Raw genomic sequence first — 19,660 nt, 5'->3', positions numbered from 1 at the left:
CGTTGCATAGGAATTAGTCGCGTAGAGATAACACCCTGCTTCTTTTTTATCTAGTAGATCTAATCTGTTATGGTTTGTTCTTATACTTAAGAATCGGCTTAATATCTGCTAGGTTAGGCCTTGCAAACGAGTTGGACGATCCGGCGATGTATTAGATGCTTTGCCTTGATCTTCATAGGGATTGATCCGGGAATCGGCTTTCGCTTGTTCTTAGGCCTCTTTTCTGGTCAAGGTTCGGTTATCTTTTACGCTCGTTAGGCCTAACTACGTGTATGATGTTCCGATCTAGCAGTGAAGCTTTTACCGTCGTGGATTAGATTAGCTAGATTTAATTGAAGCAAGTTTTTGTAGTTATTTGCTTTATCCATTACCATCTGGATATGCAGATCCAATCTGACACCGGGACTCGATCGGCTCTTTAAAGCCGATGCAAGAGTCGTCCCGGGGAGCCGACCACGGCTCGGACTAATGTTTACACATGTCTGTGCTTGTAGGCAAATCGTCAAAGGCACGTTCGCATCCTCCTGATCGGGTATAGATCAGGTGGCACGCCCTGCATCTCTGGAAGCAAAGGTGTGTGCCAGATTGCGGGCCGTTGACCGAGGGAGCAGTGCCTGCCAGCGCCCCGACGACCTCCCGGCTCTTCGTGTTGCCTGTCGCTACTCGCCGGTGGGTTTTGACCGACAACACCTTTATTGTTCGCCCGAAGGTATGATGAAATGCCGGAGGATTCAGAGTCTTGTTAAGACTGGCGCCAAGCCTTCGGACATTCCGAAGCCGCCTGAGCTGAGGCCCACCGGGCCTACGGCCGGTGCTCCGAAGGCTCCGGCGCCGATGACGGCGGTCGCCACACCTACCCTTGCAGCGGGTGTCGAGGAGGGGAAGGTTTTGGTTGGTGAGACGCTGCTCTCTCTCAGGGTGGGGATTTCCCAAGTGGGTCCTCGGTTCTACATTCGGATAAGGAGGTGGAGATGTTGGAGGGGTTGAACTTTGACGAAACCGGTAAGCTTCGTTTCCTTGATTTTTTTTGAGCCCTTGGTTTGTTTGTGACAGAGGATCCCTCTTTTTATTTCCTTCGCAGCTATGTCTGCGTCAGTGAAGCAGCTTTTGGCTGTGATGCACGGGCCTGGCACGACCGGGATTCTCCCCCAGAAAAGGGTAAGGCGGAGCCTGATTGCGTTTAGCTTTTGTTCACTTTTTGGTGTCCCCGAAGGTGATTTTGTGTTTGATTCAGAGTTTAATGCAGCCGTGGCAGAAACATCCACCTCCGACGCTGCCTTCATCATTGCTGACTTGAGCAAGAAGATTGCCCATGCCAGCTGTATTTTGATGCAGAAGGCCAAGGCGAATGCGGACCTTCAGGTCAAGAGCGCCACCGAAGCGGACAAACTGCGGCAGGCTGAAGCGGAGGTTCTTGCTCTGAAGGACAAGAACAAGCAATTGAAAGAGAGGTGTGTTAAGTTGGAGACGACGGCGAAGGACAACGAGAAGGTGCTAGAAAGCCTTCGGAAGACGGTGGAGGAGGACGCGAACGAAAAAGCCGCTCTTAAGGGGAAGATCACGGAGCTGGAGGCGGTTCATTCCAAGATGGATGAGCTCGAGCAGGTCTTTACGGAGGTCACTGGTCGGGCTGAAGGGGTGTACCAGGAGTACAAGAGGGCTCTTGCTGCGCTTGGAGCGGAGCCTTTGCCCTTGCCTGAACCGGCCGAAGGTTCTCAAGTAATCTTTCAGCTGTTGGATTGGATGGTGTCTGAATTTGAAGGACTCGGAGAGGTGATGAGTGTTGCAAATGACAACGCGGCTTCCGTCTCCTTTCGAGGGGCTTGTTGGCAACCTCCTTCGCGCTGGTGCGATTGACCTCGCCAAGCTGCAGGAGGGGTTCCGGTATGTCCCCTACGAAGGTTTATCTGAGGAAGTGGCCAGGATCCAGGATGTGAAAGTTGCATATTTCGAGAGGTTCTGGGAGCCTTCGGGCAAGGATGCCGTTCGAACTCTTGCAGTCGCAACTACTGAGGTGGGGTTTTTTCCGTGTGACCTCCCTCTCTCTTTTTTTGCTTGCTTCTGACAAAGTTTTCTTGTTTGCACAGGAGATGGTTCCTGATGAACCTTCGGAAGGAGACCGGGCACCCAGGGCTAGGAGGTCTCCTTCGGGACGCAATGCCAGCGGATCACCGAGGGCTCGGGTCTAAAGATTAGCTTGTAGGGATTTGTTTTGGGGACTTTAGATTTTGTTTGTAAATATTCCCATGCTGCAGGATGTGAACAGCGCTGTGGTATTGATGAGCTGGGAGGCTTTCAACCTTGCTCGTCCCAGATGCAGCGTGGCAGAATACTTATGCTGGTCCGGTCGTAAATCTTTTAATCATGTTTGTTTTGGTGACTTAATTTGACCTTCGCGATGTTCTACGAAGTGCATCCTTCGAGGTGGTTTTGTTCGCATCCTTCGAGATATTTTGTTGTGTGCATCCTTCGAGATGCTTTGTTATGTACATCCTTCGAGATGCTTTGTTGTGCGCGAAGGAAAAACATCTCCCGTATCCTTCGGGTTCGTGAGTAGAGTTGGGTCTCGATGAGCAGTGTGCGATGAAAATGTTGGGAAAAAACGTCTCCCCCATTTCTCGCACATGGCTCGTCGAAACTCTTCGTCCGAAGCCTTTTAGGGTGCTTCGGGTGTTATGTGTTTGAATGCTTTAGAAAAGCATCTTCCGCTTTCTAGTTGCTTTTGGCAAGGGTAAGTACCTTCGCATGAAGATTTGTCGGGCTTAAGAAAAACGTCTCCACCTTATGTTGGGTGTTGGCTGTATCCTTCGGGTAGTGAGTTGTTGCCATCGAAAGTAACGAGTGTTAGGGTTGTGTTTTTTGGAGAAAAACGTCTCCCCCCCCTTCCTAACGGCTCGTTGCTTGAGGGTTACCGGTGTTGGTGGCAGTTCGGGAGAGAAAGGTTCCCTTCTTTCTGTAGGCCTTCGAGAGGTAGTTTGTTCACTGACAAGGCAACGTGCGCAAATTTTGTGTTTTGGAAAAAAAGTCTCCCCCTTGGCTGTTGTCTCGAGGGGTTGTTTTCTTCTTTGTATTTGCTTCGGTGTGGTCGAATGATGGATGCCGAGGGTTCGGATAGAAAAATGTCTCCCCCTTTTCTGGCTTCCATCTTTCTATTCTTCCGAGGGTATCTTTGATTCGCGTCTTCAGAAAATTGAGGTTCCTTGGCGCTTGGTGCACTTTTTCCTTCGTTTAGAGCCGAAGGTTTTTTATTTGTTTGGCAGTTATTGTGTTTTTGTGCCGAAGGTTTTGATTCGTGCCTTTTGAAAAAGGCCGGAGCCCCTTGGTCTTGGACTTCTTGTACCTTTTGTGCCGAAAGTTTTTTGGTTCGGACCTTTTGAAAGGTCGAAGCCCCTTGGCATTTGGTTTGCACTTGTTGTGCCTTTTGGTGCCGAAGGTTTTTTGGTTCGGACCTTTTGAAAGGTCGAAGTCCCTTGGCGTTTGGTTAGCAAGCACTTATTGTGCCTTTGGGTGCCGAAGGTTTTTTGGTTCGGACATTTTGATAGGTCAAAGCCCCTTGGCGTTTATTTAGCAAGCACTTATTGTGTCTTTGGGTGCCGAAGGTTTTTTGGTTTGGACCTTTTGATAGGTCGAAGCCCCTTGGCGTTTATTTAGCAAGCACTTATTGTGCCTTTGGGTGCCGAAGGTTGTTTGGTTCGAACCTTTTGATAGGTCGAAGCCCCTTGGCGTTTGGTTAGATAAGTATGCAAAGTTTGTGGATTCTACATACTTTGCTAACTTACTGTTTTGAGGAGCATGTAGATACTTGCCGAAGCTTGACATTTGGGCTGCTTAGGCGAAGGGGATACTTTTATTGGGGGAAATTCATTGTATTGAATTAGCTTACAACGGGTCCGCCTCGTTAAAAACCTCACCTCCTGTATGGAGTTTCCCCCTGTGAGGAAAAGAGTACGGCCCTTTACAATGTAAAAAGAAATGAAAACAGCTATGAAGGTTCGCAATCGCTTATAGTCTTGCGTTGTGGCCTTTTTACATGCTCATATGTAGTACTTCTTGAGGTTGTCAGCATTCCACGGATGCTGCAGCTCGTTTCCTTCGGCGTCAGACAGGTGGTAAGACCCTGGCCTGTTGCTTTTGGTCACTAGGAAAGGCCCATCCCACTTTGAGTTAAGCTTGCCGGAGGTTTCGGCATTTGGTTTTCTTTTTAGGACCCAGTCCCCGACTGTGATATTCTTTTTCATGACCTTTTTGTCTCTCCACTTCGTGGTTTCTTGTTGATACTTCTCAAGGTTTTCCGAAGCTTGAAGGATATCTAGTTCCATAAGATCCTTATCGCTCGATGGTATGGCCTCGACTTGGTGAGTCACCCTTAGGCTTCGGTTTTTAAGTTCTTCTGGTGTCATTGCTTCGGCACCATAGAGTAGCCTGAATGAGGTTTTTAAGTTCTTGATTCTGAGGTGTTGTGGGACCAGATGACCTTCGACAGTTCATCCGCCCATTTGCCCTTTTTCTGGTCAAACAGGCATTTTTTGATGCTGCCGAAGATGATGTCGTTGGCTCTTTCGACGGCCCCATTAGATTGCGGGTGGTAAACCGAAGCAAAGATTGCCTTCGTGCCCACACTGTAACAAAACTTTCTGAAGAGTTGTGAATCAAACTGTTTGCCATTATCGACGGTAATTTCCTGTGGGACCCCGAACCTGCAGATGATGTTCTGCCAGAAGAATTTTCTAATTGTTTTTGATGTGATGTTGATGAGGAGCTTGGCTTCGATCCACTTTGTGAAGTACTCGACAGCAACTACTGCGTACTTGTAATTCCCTTGAGCAGTGGGTAGGGGTCCAACCAGGTCAATTCCCCATATTTGCAGGGGCCAGGTTGGAGGTATTAGCTGTGTTGGCTCCGAATGTTTTGAGGACTTCGGGCCCATCATTTGGAATGCTTGGTATGTATTGACTATGTGCTGGGCGTCCTTTAGCGCTGTGGGCCAGAAAAATCCTTGCCTGAAGGTTTTGGAGACGAGTTGTCTGAAGCCAATGTGGGATCCACAGAACCCGGAGTGTATTTCCTTGAGGAGCTCAATGCCTTCAGCTATGGAGATGCATTTTAGCCATGGGCTGGTGACGCCTGACTTGTACAGCTCACCTTCGGAGATTATGTAGCCCCTTGCTCTTTGGAACATTTTTTTCTCCTCTTTCTCATTTACCAGTTCAATGTTTCCCCGAAGGTACTCCATTATAGGTGTTCTCCAGTCTTCAGCTGAGATGACTGAGACCTGCTTTTCTTTCCTTGGTTTGACCGAAAGTTCTGTGATCTCTTCGAAGAATACATCCGAAGGTAACTACCCTTTTCTTGATGCTGCCTTTGCCAGCTTGTCAGCTTCATCGTTCATGTGCCTCGGGATATGGACGATATCGAAGCCCTTGAAATACTTCTCCATGGATTTGACGGCATCGAGGTACTCGATGAGATCTGGTTTTCTTGCCTCTGAGTCCTTTTCGATGTGGTCTCTGACAACCTTCGAATCTGTTCTGACTATGAAGTTTTGATGGCCAAGGGCTTTCATTTTGCGAAGGCCCAGGAGCAAGGCTTCGTACTCGGTGGTGTTGTTGGTTGATGATTCGAGGTTGCCGAAGCTTAGACGTGTTGCGTATCTTGTTTTCGCTCCCGAAGGAGACTCTATGATTGCATCAATACCCGCTCCTTCGTTGTACCATGCCCCGTTGCAGTGCACGATCCAGGTTTCAGTCGAAGGTTTGTCCTTGAAGGTTGGGGATGTCCAATCGGCAATGAAGTCTGCCAATACTTGTGACTTGATGGCTGTTCTTCTCTCGAAATCTATGTAGAACTCAGAGAGTTCTGAAGCCCATTTGGCAATTCTGACTGAGGCCTCTTTGTTACTGAACAAATCATGCAGAGGTTGATCTATGACTACGATTATCTTGTGAGCTTCGAAATAATATCGAAGCTTCTGAGCAGACATGACTACCGCATATGCAATTTTCTCTAGCTCTGAGTACAAGAGCTTCGAGCCTGCAAGAGCTTCGGATACGAAGTAGACAGGTAGCTGTTTTTTCTTTTCTCCAACTTCTCTCTCGAGGATGAGCGCTGCACTGACATCAGAGTAGGATGCTGCGATGTACAGGAGCAACACATCCTTCGGGTCAGGTGAGGTCATTTTGACCATGTTCTGGAGATGATTTTTGAGTGCCCGAAGGGCTTCGCTTTGCTCGAGGCCCCACTCGAATTTGTTCGCATTGCGAAGGACCTTGAAGAATGGTAGGCTTCGGTCAACGGAGCGAGGGATAAATCTATTTAGTGCTGCTATCCTCCCTGTGAGTTTTTGAAAGTCTCTGATGAACCTAGGCTCCTCCATGTTCCAGAGAGCTTTTATTTTATCAGGATTTGCTTCAATGCCCTTTGTGGACACGAGGCATCCTAGCATTTTTCCCCTGTGAACTCCAAAGATACACTTGTCGGAGTTTAAGGATAACCCTGCTTTTCTTAGGCTGGCGAAGGTTTCAGCCAAATCTACCACATGGTTGCTCCTTATTGAGCTGGTCACAACAATATCATCAACATAAGCCAAGACATTTCTTCTGAGTTGGTGCTCTAAAACCACCGAAGACATTCTTGAAAAAGAATGTCCTGCATTCTTCAATCCTTCGGGCATCCTCACGAAGTAGTAGGTGCCGAAGGGTGTTATGAAGCTTGTTTTCTCTTTATCTTCTTTTCTCATCCATATCTGATGGTATCTTGAGAAGCAATCTAGCAGAGACATCAGTTGACTATTTGCCGCATCATCAACGACTCTGTCGATTCTTGGCAGCGGGAAGTCATCCTTCAGGCAGGCTTTATTGAGGTCAGTGAAATCGATGCACATGCGCCACTTGCCATTTTTCTTTTTGACCGGCACGGTGTTTGCCAGCCATGTTGGGTACTTGACTTTTCGAATAACATTTGCATCTAACAGTCTCTGGACTTCGGCTTTGACTGCCGCAACTTTCTCATCTGCCATTTTGCGAAGTTTCTGCTTCTTCGGCTTGATGTTGGGGTTGATATCCAAGCGATGCTCAATGATATCTCTGCTGACACCCCGAAGGTCACTGGCAGACCATGCAAAAACATCTTGATTTTTGCGTAGGAACTCGAGAAGCTTTTTTTTCTTCCTCGGGCTCGAGGGTTGCATTGATAGTTACCATTTTGTCAGGAAGGTGCTCGTCTAGGGGGATTTTCTTGACTTCGCAATCTTCTTCGAAGGTTGCTTTTTCTTTGTCTTTTTGCTGCTCTTTGAAGGTATGGGACTTGGATTCGGTCCGAAGGTTGTGGACATTTTTCTGGCCTGGGGTGTAGCCCCGCTCTATGTCTCTTGCAAACTGCTGGTTGCCACGGACAGTGATGACCCCCGCAGGTGCTGGAATCTTCATGCATAAGTACAGTTGGTGAACAATAGCTTCAAACTTGTTGATGGTCCCCCTTCCTAGGATTGCTCGATAGGAATAGGGCATCTCTACCACATCGAAGGTGATATGTTCTGTTCTTGCGTTGGCTGTGTCACCGAAGGACACAGAGAGTGATAGTTTGCCGATTGCATTCACTCTTTTTCCTCCGAATCCCATTAAAGAGATTTCCGAAGGCTAAAGCAGGCTTCGGTCGATGCCCATTTTATCGAAGGTGTCAGAAAAGATGATATCTGCAGAACTGCCAGTGTCAACTAGTATTCCGCCAATCCTCCAGCCCTGAATATTTGCCTCGATGACAAGAGCATCTGTGTGTGGGTAGCTGATGAGGTTGACATCTTCTTCGGAGAAGGTGATCGGAGAGTGTGACCACTGGGTTCTCTTGGTTGGACCTTCGGAGATGATGCAATGGACTTGCCTGAAGTAGTCTCTGCGCTATCTCTTGTTTTCGAAGTCCAGGGTGGAACCTCCGGAGATGGGCATGATCATCCCGAAGGTTGGTAGTGCTGCGGGTTGGCTATTTGTGGTTTGGTTTTCTTGTTTTGATGGGTGGATTGGGGGTGGTGGTAGCTGCTCTTGTGTTGGCTGAGCTTGGGTGGTGGGTTGACTGGGTTGTGTTTGAGGGTTTGGCTGCGGCTGCCAGTTGTGGTTGTAGTTGTAGTTGAACATGGGTGGGCGGTATGCTTGGGTAAATGGAGGGGGTGGAACAAACGAAGGTTGTGTGTGCTTTATTTGTTGAGGTTGAGTTTGTGGAGTCTAAGGCCATGTAGTATTCCCAACTAGCTTGGGTTTTTCCTCGAACTCCATTCTCTTAAGGGTCATCTTCTTCTCCGGGCACTGGTTTGTTCTATGATCAGAGTCAGTCCCGTGGAAGTGACAGAAGAATTTTTTGGGCTCACGCGAAGGTCCGCAACCTCAGTCTCTTCCTCTGCCGCGACCTCTGCCCCGTGCTCCGGACGAAGATTGCTTGTCATTTGTGTGTTGAGGTTCCGACTCTCGTGGTATCATGAATGGATTAAAGGTTAATTGTTCCTCATCATCTTGTGAGGGTTCCACAGGTAAAATGAGTTGCTGAGCTGACTGCTTCTCTTGCTGCCATGTTTGCTGATTGTATTTTTCTGCCTGACGCATAATTCTTCTTTGCTCTACCCTTCTGCGGTGGTCGGCATCTGACTTCGCGTATTTCTCTGCTTCAGTATAGAGCTCCTCCAGTGTCCTTGGGGCCTCTCTTGTGAGATGAGAAGCAAGCTGACCAAGCAGGAGACCTTCGATGCATTTCTCAATCGCATCTTTCTCTGGGAAGTTTGGGATTTGAGCCTTCTTCCGAATGAATCTCCGGAAATAGTCATAGAGAGGCTCGCGGTCATGCTGTGGGCACTTGAAGTCTTTCACAGTGTTGGTGTTTAGCCTTCTGAAACCCTGAAAGTCCTGGAGGAGCCTTCCTTTCAGTTGGTACCAGTTATTGATTGATTGTTGGGGAAAGGTATGAGTACCAGTTGGCCACAGAACCTTCGCAAGCCATGACGAAGGACTTGGCCATGGTTGAGTCGTCACCTCCGGCCGAAGCAATGGTTGCTTCGTAGGCCATGAGGAACTGGGTTGGATCAGTTGTAGCATTGTACTTGGGGAGCTGTGTGGGCTTGTAGCCGAGCGGCCATGAAGTTCGCTGCAGAGCGACTGAGAGTGGCGAGGTCGGGTCAAGTGGGAGGTTGACCGGTGGTGGCCTTCAGTCTTCATTGTGAGCGAAGATTGTCTGGTGGATGACGCGATTTTCTTGTTGGGCAGAACCTTCGGGCATTTCTTGGTATGTCCTCTGCAGATTCTCAACTTCTGCCTCCATTTCTGCTAGTTTGCGCCTGGCCTCGGCTAGCTTGTTTGTCTGGTCCAGTGTACTCATTTTGGTGGCGAGCTGAGCTTCGATGTTTCTTTTTCTCATTTCAAGAGCCTTGAGCTGGAGTGCTGCTTCTGTGAGCTCCGCGGATTGGGTTTGATGAGCTTCGGTGTCTTCGCTGTCTTCAACCGGATCTCCATGAAGACCAGCTTCGGTGGTGATGTCTTCAATTCGTGGGTTGGCTTCTTCGTGCTGCGGTGGAGAGCCGTCGAGGATAGGGCCAATCTGAGTGGAGTTGCTAGTGGTGCCGGCGGGGGTTTTCCTCTTTGCTGGGGCCATCGAAGATTGTTTTTCGAGCTGGAACGGTGGGCGCCGCTATTGGGATCTTTGCTTCTTATATGCCCAAACAGGGAGCATGAACAGTATGAAAATGGCAACGAAAGTAGACACTTAATCCTCCAGTAATAACCAGAAAATTCAACCTTTTACATTGTGGCGATGGGGGGCTATTTATACCCCTGGCCCTTGGCCAGACATCCCCGAATTGCTCTTCTCCAACTCATTTACAGCTCACTTACAGATGGTTTTAGGGTAAAATTACACGATGAGAGGTGCACAAATTCGACATTCTCACGTATTCACGTTTCACACGCACGCCTACTCCCAACGAAGGTTCTGAAGACCTTCGTCTGGGTTGCGTTCCGCACTCAATATCCTTCGGGTCTCGAGAGCCTCCGCAGGTTCTGGCCTTCAGGCTTGTGCTCCTGAGCGATCAATCGTCACCTTCGGTCTCTCGAAGGTGATCCCCTCGATGCTTCGCAGGTTGTGGTCTTCAGGCTTGTGCACCTGAGCGATCAGTCGTCACCTTCGGCCTCCCGAAGGTGAACCCCTCGATGCTTCGCAGGTTGTGGTCTTCAGGCTTGTGCTCTTGAGCGATCGACCCTCACCTTCGATCCCGAAGGTGGGCTTCCCGGTCCTTGGTGTCTTGGTTGGCACCGAGCACCCTTCGGGCGCTCTTGTTACCCAACACCGGGGCCTGCAGATAGGTTATGAGATGTTTTCGAGGCTGGGATTAACCTCCGGGCGCATTCCCGAAGGTCCAATCCCTAACAACACAGTACAACTAAGACACTCACAACACACGCACACTCACACCCCTATGAACATCTTCGAAGACTGAGCCAGCAAATTCTCGAAATTGAATATTCACTCTCATGGGAAGTCGAACCTAGGACCTCAGGAGCCGTTAAATTATCTTACTATTTTGATACTATAAAATGAAGTTGTATCTGTTTAGAGAGGTTGCAATTCGGCCCATAACATAGCACATAGGATGGAACAAATACATATACTGGGCCGTTTTCACTCAGCAAGATAAAATAGCACCAGCCCATGGACCTTTAGCAGCAGTCCAGCCAAACCCAAACCCCAAGCTCCGCCTACGGCCCCTTGCGCAGCGTCACGCTCACTTTGACCCCGCCGCCGCCGTTGCTGCTACGCGCGCCGGCGTTTGACCGACATGCGGGCCCGCCGCTCCTTGGGACCCTCCATCGCGAAGCACACCATCATCGTGCGGCCGCGGGGGGGCGAGCGGAAAAATCCAAGGCAGAGCCGGCGACCTGCCCTGTTCGTGGAAGATACGCTACGTGCCATAGCGATTAGCAAAGACGCGGAAGGGGGCCCGATTAGCTCTAGATTAACCCGACCATTTTGCCCAATCGGAAATAAACTAAGGCAAAGCGGAGCAAAGCAAACCCCACTATATCGTTGCCGTGCTGTCTGTCTTCCATTTCCATTATAATTAATAAAATAAAAAATTTCTCCCCCTCCTCGTCTCGTCTCGTCCTCCTCCCCCCTCGCCTCGCCCTCTTCCTTCCTCGGGCGGCTAGCCAGGCTCCTCTCTTCCTCTGCCTCCGCCGCGCGCGGTCGTCTCCGACCACTGCGAGCCGCGAGCTAGGGTTTGGCTCCCCCCCGCCTAATCGAGCTCGGGGATCGGCATCCCCCGCGGCGGGAGGTCTCGGCTAGGCTCGACCCCCCCGGTTCGACCCGATTTGGTGAGCGCCCCCCACCACCTGCGCGGTCTGTATGTTTGGGGTCCTGGGCGATGTGTGGTTGGCGGAATTCGCGCGAATTTTGGTCTAAGTGGATTTCGGATTGTTTTTTTTTTGTCGGAAGGGATTGTTTGGGCTGCGAGCGTTCTGTGGTCCGCAGCCACAGCCACAGTGGTGGCGTTTACATTTCCGCGATTTTGTTCCGGGGTACTGTTGAATTGGGATTGCGCTCTGGGAGAATTCATGAGATTCCTTGCGTTGCGGGTGCAGCAACCCATTGTCCGGATGGGAGCCAATGCTCTAATTTGGTGTAGACGAGTGAGTGGTTTGAATTTTGGATAAGGCGACCGAATACCGTGGCCTAAATCAACCTAAATTGCGGGTTTGGATAAGTAATTATGCTGCAAATGCTACTTGTTCATGTGCGTATGATCGAATCACGATAAATTTCAGCTTTGTTCAGAGTGAGAATAAGCAGGGTTTTAATTTGAATTCAGCTAGTGATCTGTGCTGTAGGGTGAACAAACCCTTTTGTTCTTGCCACTAGAATTTCTACTCAGTCTATTAGTTTTTACATGGTTTCTGTGTTTCACTGACATTTTTTTGTACTTGTGGTCCTCGAGCAATAGTAGTTTAGACTTTAGCTGTGTGATTGGAGTAAGTTCATCGGTCTCATAGTTGTACCTGAGTTGTTAGCGACATTTCTAAAGCTTGAGTATAATACAGTGTTTGTTAGGAGTTGCTTGGTACCTTCCAATATGAAAGCCCTTTCCTTCTGGTTTCTAAAGTTAGGTAGCAGAAGGTTTTCTGTTTGATCTTTTGAAAGAGCCAGCCTGTGTTCTACCTAACAGGTTGTTTCTCTAAGGCTGCTTTTTGATCTTTTCGTTGGTCACAATCTATCTTTTAGAGTCAATAGAGATTCTTAGAAGCATTGCAAAATCGCTTTCTGAGTTTTGATCTTCCCTTTAGAGAGTGGGCAACTGAACCATAGTCGACTTGCCTCACGCACTACCTGTAATTTATATTGTTTGTGTATAATTTGTCCATGGCTTTCAAAATTGTATGAGCTAGAATTCTAAGCTTTCAGGGTTACTCAGGAGCATGTAATTCTAAGAATTCAGTCGCTTTTTTATAAGAAATATTATATATTAGTCAGTTAGGTTACATGTTTATACATAGTAGTTTAGAACCATTTCTATCAAGCTGATGTCCAGTTACATTTTGCAGGCTTAGTCATGAGTGTCTTCTCATGAGCTTCCCCTATTGATGCTTTACAGCTCTATGCTTTTTCTTAACATGCAACATCTCCGGATGTTATCTATGTACTGGATATACACTTAGAAGTCAGAGATGCAGAAGTCTGACCATCATGAGCAGAATCTTACTTCACCAAGAGGGCTAATCCATAAAATACTTCGCCGTACAAATAGTAGGCGTTCTCCAACTGCAGCAGAGCAGCAAACTTCTCCTGTATCTCCAGAAACAAGCAACACAATATTTTCAAAGCAAAAAGATCCTGATGATGTCATCAATGATCCAGAAAAGGCGAGCACACATAGTATCCGAATTGAAGATGAGAAATCTGATTTACTTGGATGCGAGGTTTATTCTGGGAAGCTTACATTAGATAACAGAACTAAGAGTGCATCAAGTGAACAATCTGGATCAGGGTCCAGCAGCAATTGCTTTGATGCTAGGCTCAGCACTGAAGCCCTTATATGGGGTTCTAACATCCTTACGCTTGAGGATATTATATCTGTAAGATATCTCATTGACTTATATAACTTGCACGTATATATTTTTTCAGTTCTGCTAGTCCACAACATATGGGATCATTCTAAGATATATGAAATGACCTTACAGGTATCATATCATTCTGGTCTCCGGTACTTCACGGTGCATTCATGTCCTCTTGAAAAAAGATCCAGTGGATTCTCCTGCTTTATGAAGCCTAGAAGAACCCAAAAGGATTTGAAGTTCCTATCCACTTCTCCACATGAGGCCTTTCGGTGGGTTAACAGTTTTGCAGACCAGCAATGCTATGTAAACCTGTTGCCTCACCCCATGGTATCTAGCAAGAAGCATTCTTCTGAACTCATTCCATTTGATGCCATGCTTGATCCTTATGTTAAATGTCGGTCTCCACCAAAGATTCTTGTCATCTTGAACCCTAGATCTGGACATGGTAGATCTAGCAAAGTTTTTCATGGAAAAGTGGAACCAATATTTAAGGTATGTCTAGCTGAGTATAAGCATGTTTCTTATCTCAAGATCGGATCTATGCTATCTGTCGCTTCTACTAGCTACATTAATAGAAGAAAATCGTAGTCAATTTATAATCATGCTTCACATGATTGTATTTAGTAGGGCGTCTTATACTCAAAGATCAATGTCAGGACAACCTTTCTCATTTAAAATCCCTTGCTATGCGTGTGTTTCATGTTCCATTGTTTACCAGTTATACTGCTTGTATTAAGATATCTGCTTAACTGACAAAATGATGAATTACAGATTACCTTTTTTTCATGTTCCCTTGTTTACCATTTCCTCCATAGAGCATTTAATATGTATTTGGTATTTCTGTACTAGACATTCTCAATTTCTAAGAACTAAGATATCATTATCTTACTTGATAACCTTCTCTACGCATGATATCAAGTTGGGATTTATGCCGTGCTTTAGAACACCAGTACGCATCTATTGGCTGTAAAAAATGTCTTTATCCATATGTTACCAGGACTCATTATAAAGGTTCCCTATCTAGGTCATGTAGAGTTGGCAACGCATGCTAGTTGTTATTGTTCATATGTTTAGGGACTATGTTACTGGAGCTTTGGCCCTGAAATTGTTCCATGCTCCTTCTAGGTCTACTCTTTGTGCAAGATTGTATTTGGAAACACCATTCTACTAGACTAAGTTCTTTAGGAATCATCGAGTCCAAATGAATCGAGACTTTGATGCCATTAAGCAGATGTCCGATTCATTTCTAATTAGCTCTTGCTTTAAGTTACTGTCAGTTTCCTGCTTCATGACCATGCCTTTTAGGACTATTCTTGTTATGTGTTGTCGGTCATCGAATGCTGAAGTTATTAACCTTTTATGTATGAAGAAATGTATGTCATCATGCTTGTTAACACATTCTGCATTTTTGAGTATCTCAGGAACTTAGGTATGGTTTAATAACAAGTGCTAGCCACAGCTTGCAGGTTTCAAGATGGAAGTGGTAAAAACTACACATGCTGGTCATGCAAAATCTCTTGTATCAACTGTTGATTTTAGTACCTGTCCAGATGGTATATGCAATTTCACATCTTAGATGAGTGTTTTACATTCACCATCTGACTCATTTTTCACATGTATTTGCTAGGTATTGTATGCGTGGGTGGTGATGGAATTGTAAACGAGGTTAGTATTAGGTTCATTCATGCATATTTTCCTTCTTCATGGTATCCAGGTGTCTTTTCTTTGCTATAGCGTATCTGATAACCTGCTCGAGGAAATGTAATCATAATGATGGACCCATACATCCTGATTTCTGATGTTACCTCAGCTTGTGCGACTTTTGGTTTTTGGTAATAGCGCCATCAATAAACTACAACAGTTCTCTAACCAACTTAGTTAGCTCCGCAACTTGACATTTTGACGTACTCCATCGGGAACAACTTGCTCGAAGCTTAGGGTCTGAGTGAAGATCACCCATGTGTCTGAAGTGTAGTAGTGGTAGGGGGCTAGACTTGCATTGTATTTTGAAAGTGATAATACTAGCATTAGATATAATGCCTCTTGGTCCAAACACTAATCTGTTCAACCCGTTTACATGAAGCAAAGACACAAGTGTAAGCAAGTCACTATCTGTTGAAGTGTTGATGGTACTGCTTCATGTGGAACCACCTTGGGAGTGCATCTAACATGTCCTTGACATTTCAAAGTTTTCCTTGAGGGAAGCTTCTTGGGAAGACAAGAAATATTGTGCATCATATATGATTTCTCATGACTCATGCCAAGTTTTTTTTATTGTGTTTTAAAATCCATAGAAGTTCTAAATCATGTTCAATTGCATTACTTGTTTTCTGCTATCATACAATGCGTGTTGAAAACGTTATTTAGATTCTTGTACGTTTGCTACTTCTCTGAAGTCATCCTCACCTTTCATGTTAAACAAATAGTTATTCATTTGCTAACTACAGGTTTTGATGCTGTAATCAATTGATTGTATAGGTTCTCAACGGTCTTCTATGCAGAGATGATCAAAATGTGGCTGCCTCTGTTCCAATCGGTATTATACCTGCTGGGTCTGATAACTCACTTGTTTGGACAGTCTTGGGTGTCAGGGATCCAATTTCTGCAGCACTGTCCATTGTCAGGGTAAAGAACACTTTGTTTTGTTCTACTGCATCTTCTCTGTCTTGTGCTGTCTCTGTTTCGATGTAACTTGTTGTCATTGCATTTTAAAAGATCCTAAAATGTTGTCATGCTGGGTAGGTTATCTTGCATTCTTAGCCAGAACTGACTGCTTTGCTATTTCATTTCCCTGGTTTAGAATACAGTCCGATCTATGACTAGGTTAAGCTACAGTCCGATCTACAAAGAGACAAGCTTATCTAATCTGACCAGTCACCAATATTCTGCCCCTTTATTTCCCTCCCTCCGTCCTCCTCCCGCCCGACCTACATGTGCAAATTTTCTGCATGTCTCTAACCTACATTCACTTGCCTCGCAATGCTGCCTGCTTTTGACAGCAACTGACTAAGCTACTGCACTATGGCGCATTCCAGTTGTTGTCTTGCTGTCAGCTGCACCCATGTTTCTCCACACACCACACTAGCTGCTCACTACTTGGGTTTGCCTGTGATCTTGCTGTAGTATAAGTAACTCATTTTTTCTCCTGTAGCTCTACCATTTTCCTATACAATGTTTTTCCAGAGCTCTGAGGCCTCATGGAGAGTAGAATTGTTAAAAATAGTCATTTTGTGTAGGATTTCAGTCAGCGTCTGAAAGCTGCTTTTTATTTCCATTGTGTCACTTCAATAGTCAAATGTACTATTGGAATGTCAAGTCTAATGTATTCTGATTGTGCTCAAATCTACTATTGGAATGTCAAGTCTACTGTATTCTAATTGGCTATAAGCTACCATAAGTCCTCTCAAAATATCTTCTTGGAGCAACTATGTTTTTGGAATTATGTATTAGACATGCCAAAAAAAACATTTCTGTATAAAATCTATAGTGTTATTATAATGAGGCCAAATTTAGCCAGCTCACCTTCCCAAACATCCTTTTGCTTTGTTAATATTATCTAGAAGATTAAAAAAATAGTTGATGAAGCAAATTGTGTTGCATACCATGAAAGTATGGTGTGTCCATATTTTTGGCAATACTTATTTAAGTTTTAGTTTCAAAATTTTGATGTGGACATTTATAGTTGTATGCAAATATTTATTGGATCATTTGTTGGTTGCAGGGAGGTCTTACACCTATTGATGTTTTTTCTGTTGAATGGATTCAAAGTGGGACTATGCATTATGGCACAACTGTATCATATTTTGGTTTTATTAGTGATGGTAACATATTCAACATCCCATACCATTTTCCTGTCTTGCTTCTTAAAATTAGCTTCTTTAACTAGCCATAGGTGACTTTTAGTTTCTGCGATAAAATGAAGTGATGTTCTGTCTTATCTCTTGCAGTTCTTGAACTCTCAGAGAAATATCAGAAGCGTTTTGGTCCTCTCCGTTACTTTGTAGCTGGTTTTCTCAAATTCCTGTGTTTGCCGAAGTACAGTTTTGAATTGGAGTATCTTCCAGTATCAGATGTCAATGGTGCTGAGCATAGAATTTTGGCAGGACAAGAAAAGGTTGATGCATCCTATCTTTATGATGATGTAGTACGGAGATCGAGAGCAGAATGTTTACCGCGTGCCTCGAGTTTATCTAGCATTGATTCAATAATGTCTACAGGCATCATGTCTGGGGCAGAGCTGGAGGTTTGCAGTCCTCATGCAAACAACGAACCTTCTGAGCTTGTTCGGGCGCTTGACCCAAAATCAAAACGTCTATCATTAGGCAGAGCAAGTACATTCAAAGAACCAGAAGAAGTGCTCCACCCCCCGGCTCATGGTACATCTACTCCCAGCTGGCGTAGGTCCAAATCAAAGTCAAGGACTGAAAAGGTGTGGCCAGGCTTGACTGTGACGAACGATGCAAAATCCTCCAAGGTTAACATGGCGCATGACAAAGAGGACACGTCGTCAACAATTTCAGATCCTGGACCCGTGTGGGATTCAGGACCAAAGTGGGACGCAGAGCCTAAATGGGATAATCAGCCTAACTGGGAACCTGAGACTCCAATTGAGCTCCATAGTCCTCGGGAGGATATTGAGCTTGGTCTGACTAAGGAGCTTGTACCAAGCTTAGATGAGAGATGGACAGTTCGCAAAGGACGCTATCTTGGTGTATTGGTGTGCAACCATTCATGCAAGACTGTGCAGAGTCTGAGCTCTCAGGTTGTTGCTCCCAAGGCTGAATTTGATGACAATTGTTTGGACCTGCTCTTGGTTGGTGGAAGTGGAAGACTCAGATTACTGAGATTTTTGGTGCTTTTGCAGTTTGGGAAGCATATATCTCTTCCAAATGTAGAATATGTAAAGGTATGTTATGGCTCTTCTCTTGGTCAAGTATCAAATTTGTACTTTGTTCCACTACTCATGATAGTGTTGTTTTGATTTTGGCTTGATGCATGTCAAGCATTCTGTGTCACATAATTGTCACTTTTGTACATTTCCATGGTTAATGATCTCTGTGTTACCTTTTTTTTTTTGAGAAGGATCCCTGTGTTACTCATTCTACCAGAAACTTCACATGCAATTTTTTTTTAACTCTTTAGTTCACTGTTGTGCTAAATTTCAGGTGAAGTCTGTGAGGCTCAAGGCAGGCCCAAATACACACGATGGATGTGGTATTGATGGTGAACTGCTCCATGTTAAGGGGCAAGTTCGCTGTAGTTTGTTGCCTCAACAATGTCAATTGATCGGCAGGCCAGCCAAAAACCCTGTACAGTAGCTGTAAATACATTACTCTGCAGACTCAGTCTGCAGCTCTTGAGGTCAGACCAGAATCTTGCACCTGTACAAGCGGCGAACTGTGGAATTTTGTCCGCATCCACACATCCGTAATTATATTCAGAAGTCAGAGCATCCTTGGTGACACCCAGCTCTAGAGATGTACATTTGTGCTTGATGAGCAAGAAGGTGCTGGGTGGGTGCTATTTATCCAGATGTAAAGCCAAAGCCTATCTCAGACAGCAGCCTGTTGCGTACGTATTGGTTTCACCTTTTCTCTTGTCTGATATCTAATGCATCTACTATAGAGCCATCCAGATGAGCGTACTTGGGTCCAGAACATACTGTTCCACTTCCACCCCCCGTTGTGTGCGGCTGTTTGGAGGTCCCTGATGCCGGCCACTTGATGCTCATTACCCCCATTATAGGGACAACACCTCCAGCGCCGCGTCCTTGATCAGCTTGTTGTGTTTGCAAAGTGTGAATAAGACTATATAGGCCTGTTGGATTCCCAGTACAGTTGTAGGGTTCAGCAGAAAGGGACGGACGATATTTGTGGTGCCACCGCCGCATCTTTTTTCATGTGTAACTCTTGTTCTTTGTGATGTATGAGCTGTGCAGTAATTTGTAAACGTTGTCTGCCACACGAGTTGGAAATTTCTCATACGTGCTGTTCTCTGCTAGCGAATAAGCAGCGTAGCTTCAGGGAGGCTCTTTTCGCTTGCATGCTGCCGGCCAGCGGTGCTTGTACAGTTGTACGAGGAATAGCTTGCCGCCAGGCGAATTTTCGGATGTGATTGTGAATGACTCGGCAAGTCATTTTCGCGACAATATTGGTTTCATGGAACAGGATAGTGTTTGCTTTGTTTCGTTCCGTTCTGGAGGATAGTGATGTACTTATTCAGCGAGCACTCTCCGGACAGATTACTGGGACTTAAAACTGGATAACGTTGTTGGTCGGACACTGAGAAATCGTTGTGCTGTTGATCCTACAGTACTTGGCAGCAGTTGGAAGCTGGACCATGCAATTCGCTAAAAAATACAAAAAAGCCAACGAATGTGCAGATCCAAACCCGGCGCAGGCATGATCGAGTCAAACAGATCACAACAAAGAGAGCTGGATACGATTAGCTCACTGCTATCTGGTATCAGCAAGCCCCCATGCAGATTTTTATTAGTATTTCCACAGGATTAGAAATTCTACCCTGCCGCCAGCCATCCGGGCTTAGCACCTGCAATGGCATCCCTGCACCAGGGCGAGCCG

General features: G+C 45.8%; 1 protein-coding gene across 1 annotated transcript; it reads left to right on the top strand.

The window, feature by feature from the left end:
* The first annotated feature begins 11,056 nt into the window (after positions 1-11,056).
* On the top strand, positions 11,057-19,084 carry LOC120648428 (sphingoid long-chain bases kinase 1-like). Its single transcript, XM_039925208.1, has 9 exons — positions 11,057-11,342; positions 12,567-13,097; positions 13,203-13,571; positions 14,539-14,632; positions 14,707-14,744; positions 15,558-15,704; positions 16,801-16,900; positions 17,027-17,985; positions 18,245-19,084. Exons 2-9 carry the CDS (start codon positions 12,690-12,692, stop codon positions 18,395-18,397), a joined length of 2,268 nt encoding a protein of 755 aa, XP_039781142.1. The 5' UTR covers positions 11,057-11,342; positions 12,567-12,689; the 3' UTR covers positions 18,398-19,084.
* Positions 19,085-19,660: the final 576 nt, after the last annotated feature.

This window comes from Panicum virgatum, chromosome 9K (assembly GCF_016808335.1).
Source record: "Panicum virgatum strain AP13 chromosome 9K, P.virgatum_v5, whole genome shotgun sequence".
Classification (NCBI taxonomy): Eukaryota; Viridiplantae; Streptophyta; class Magnoliopsida; order Poales; family Poaceae; genus Panicum; species Panicum virgatum.
Note: the sequence above shows the minus strand (reverse complement) of the source record. Positions and strands in the feature narration are given on the sequence as shown.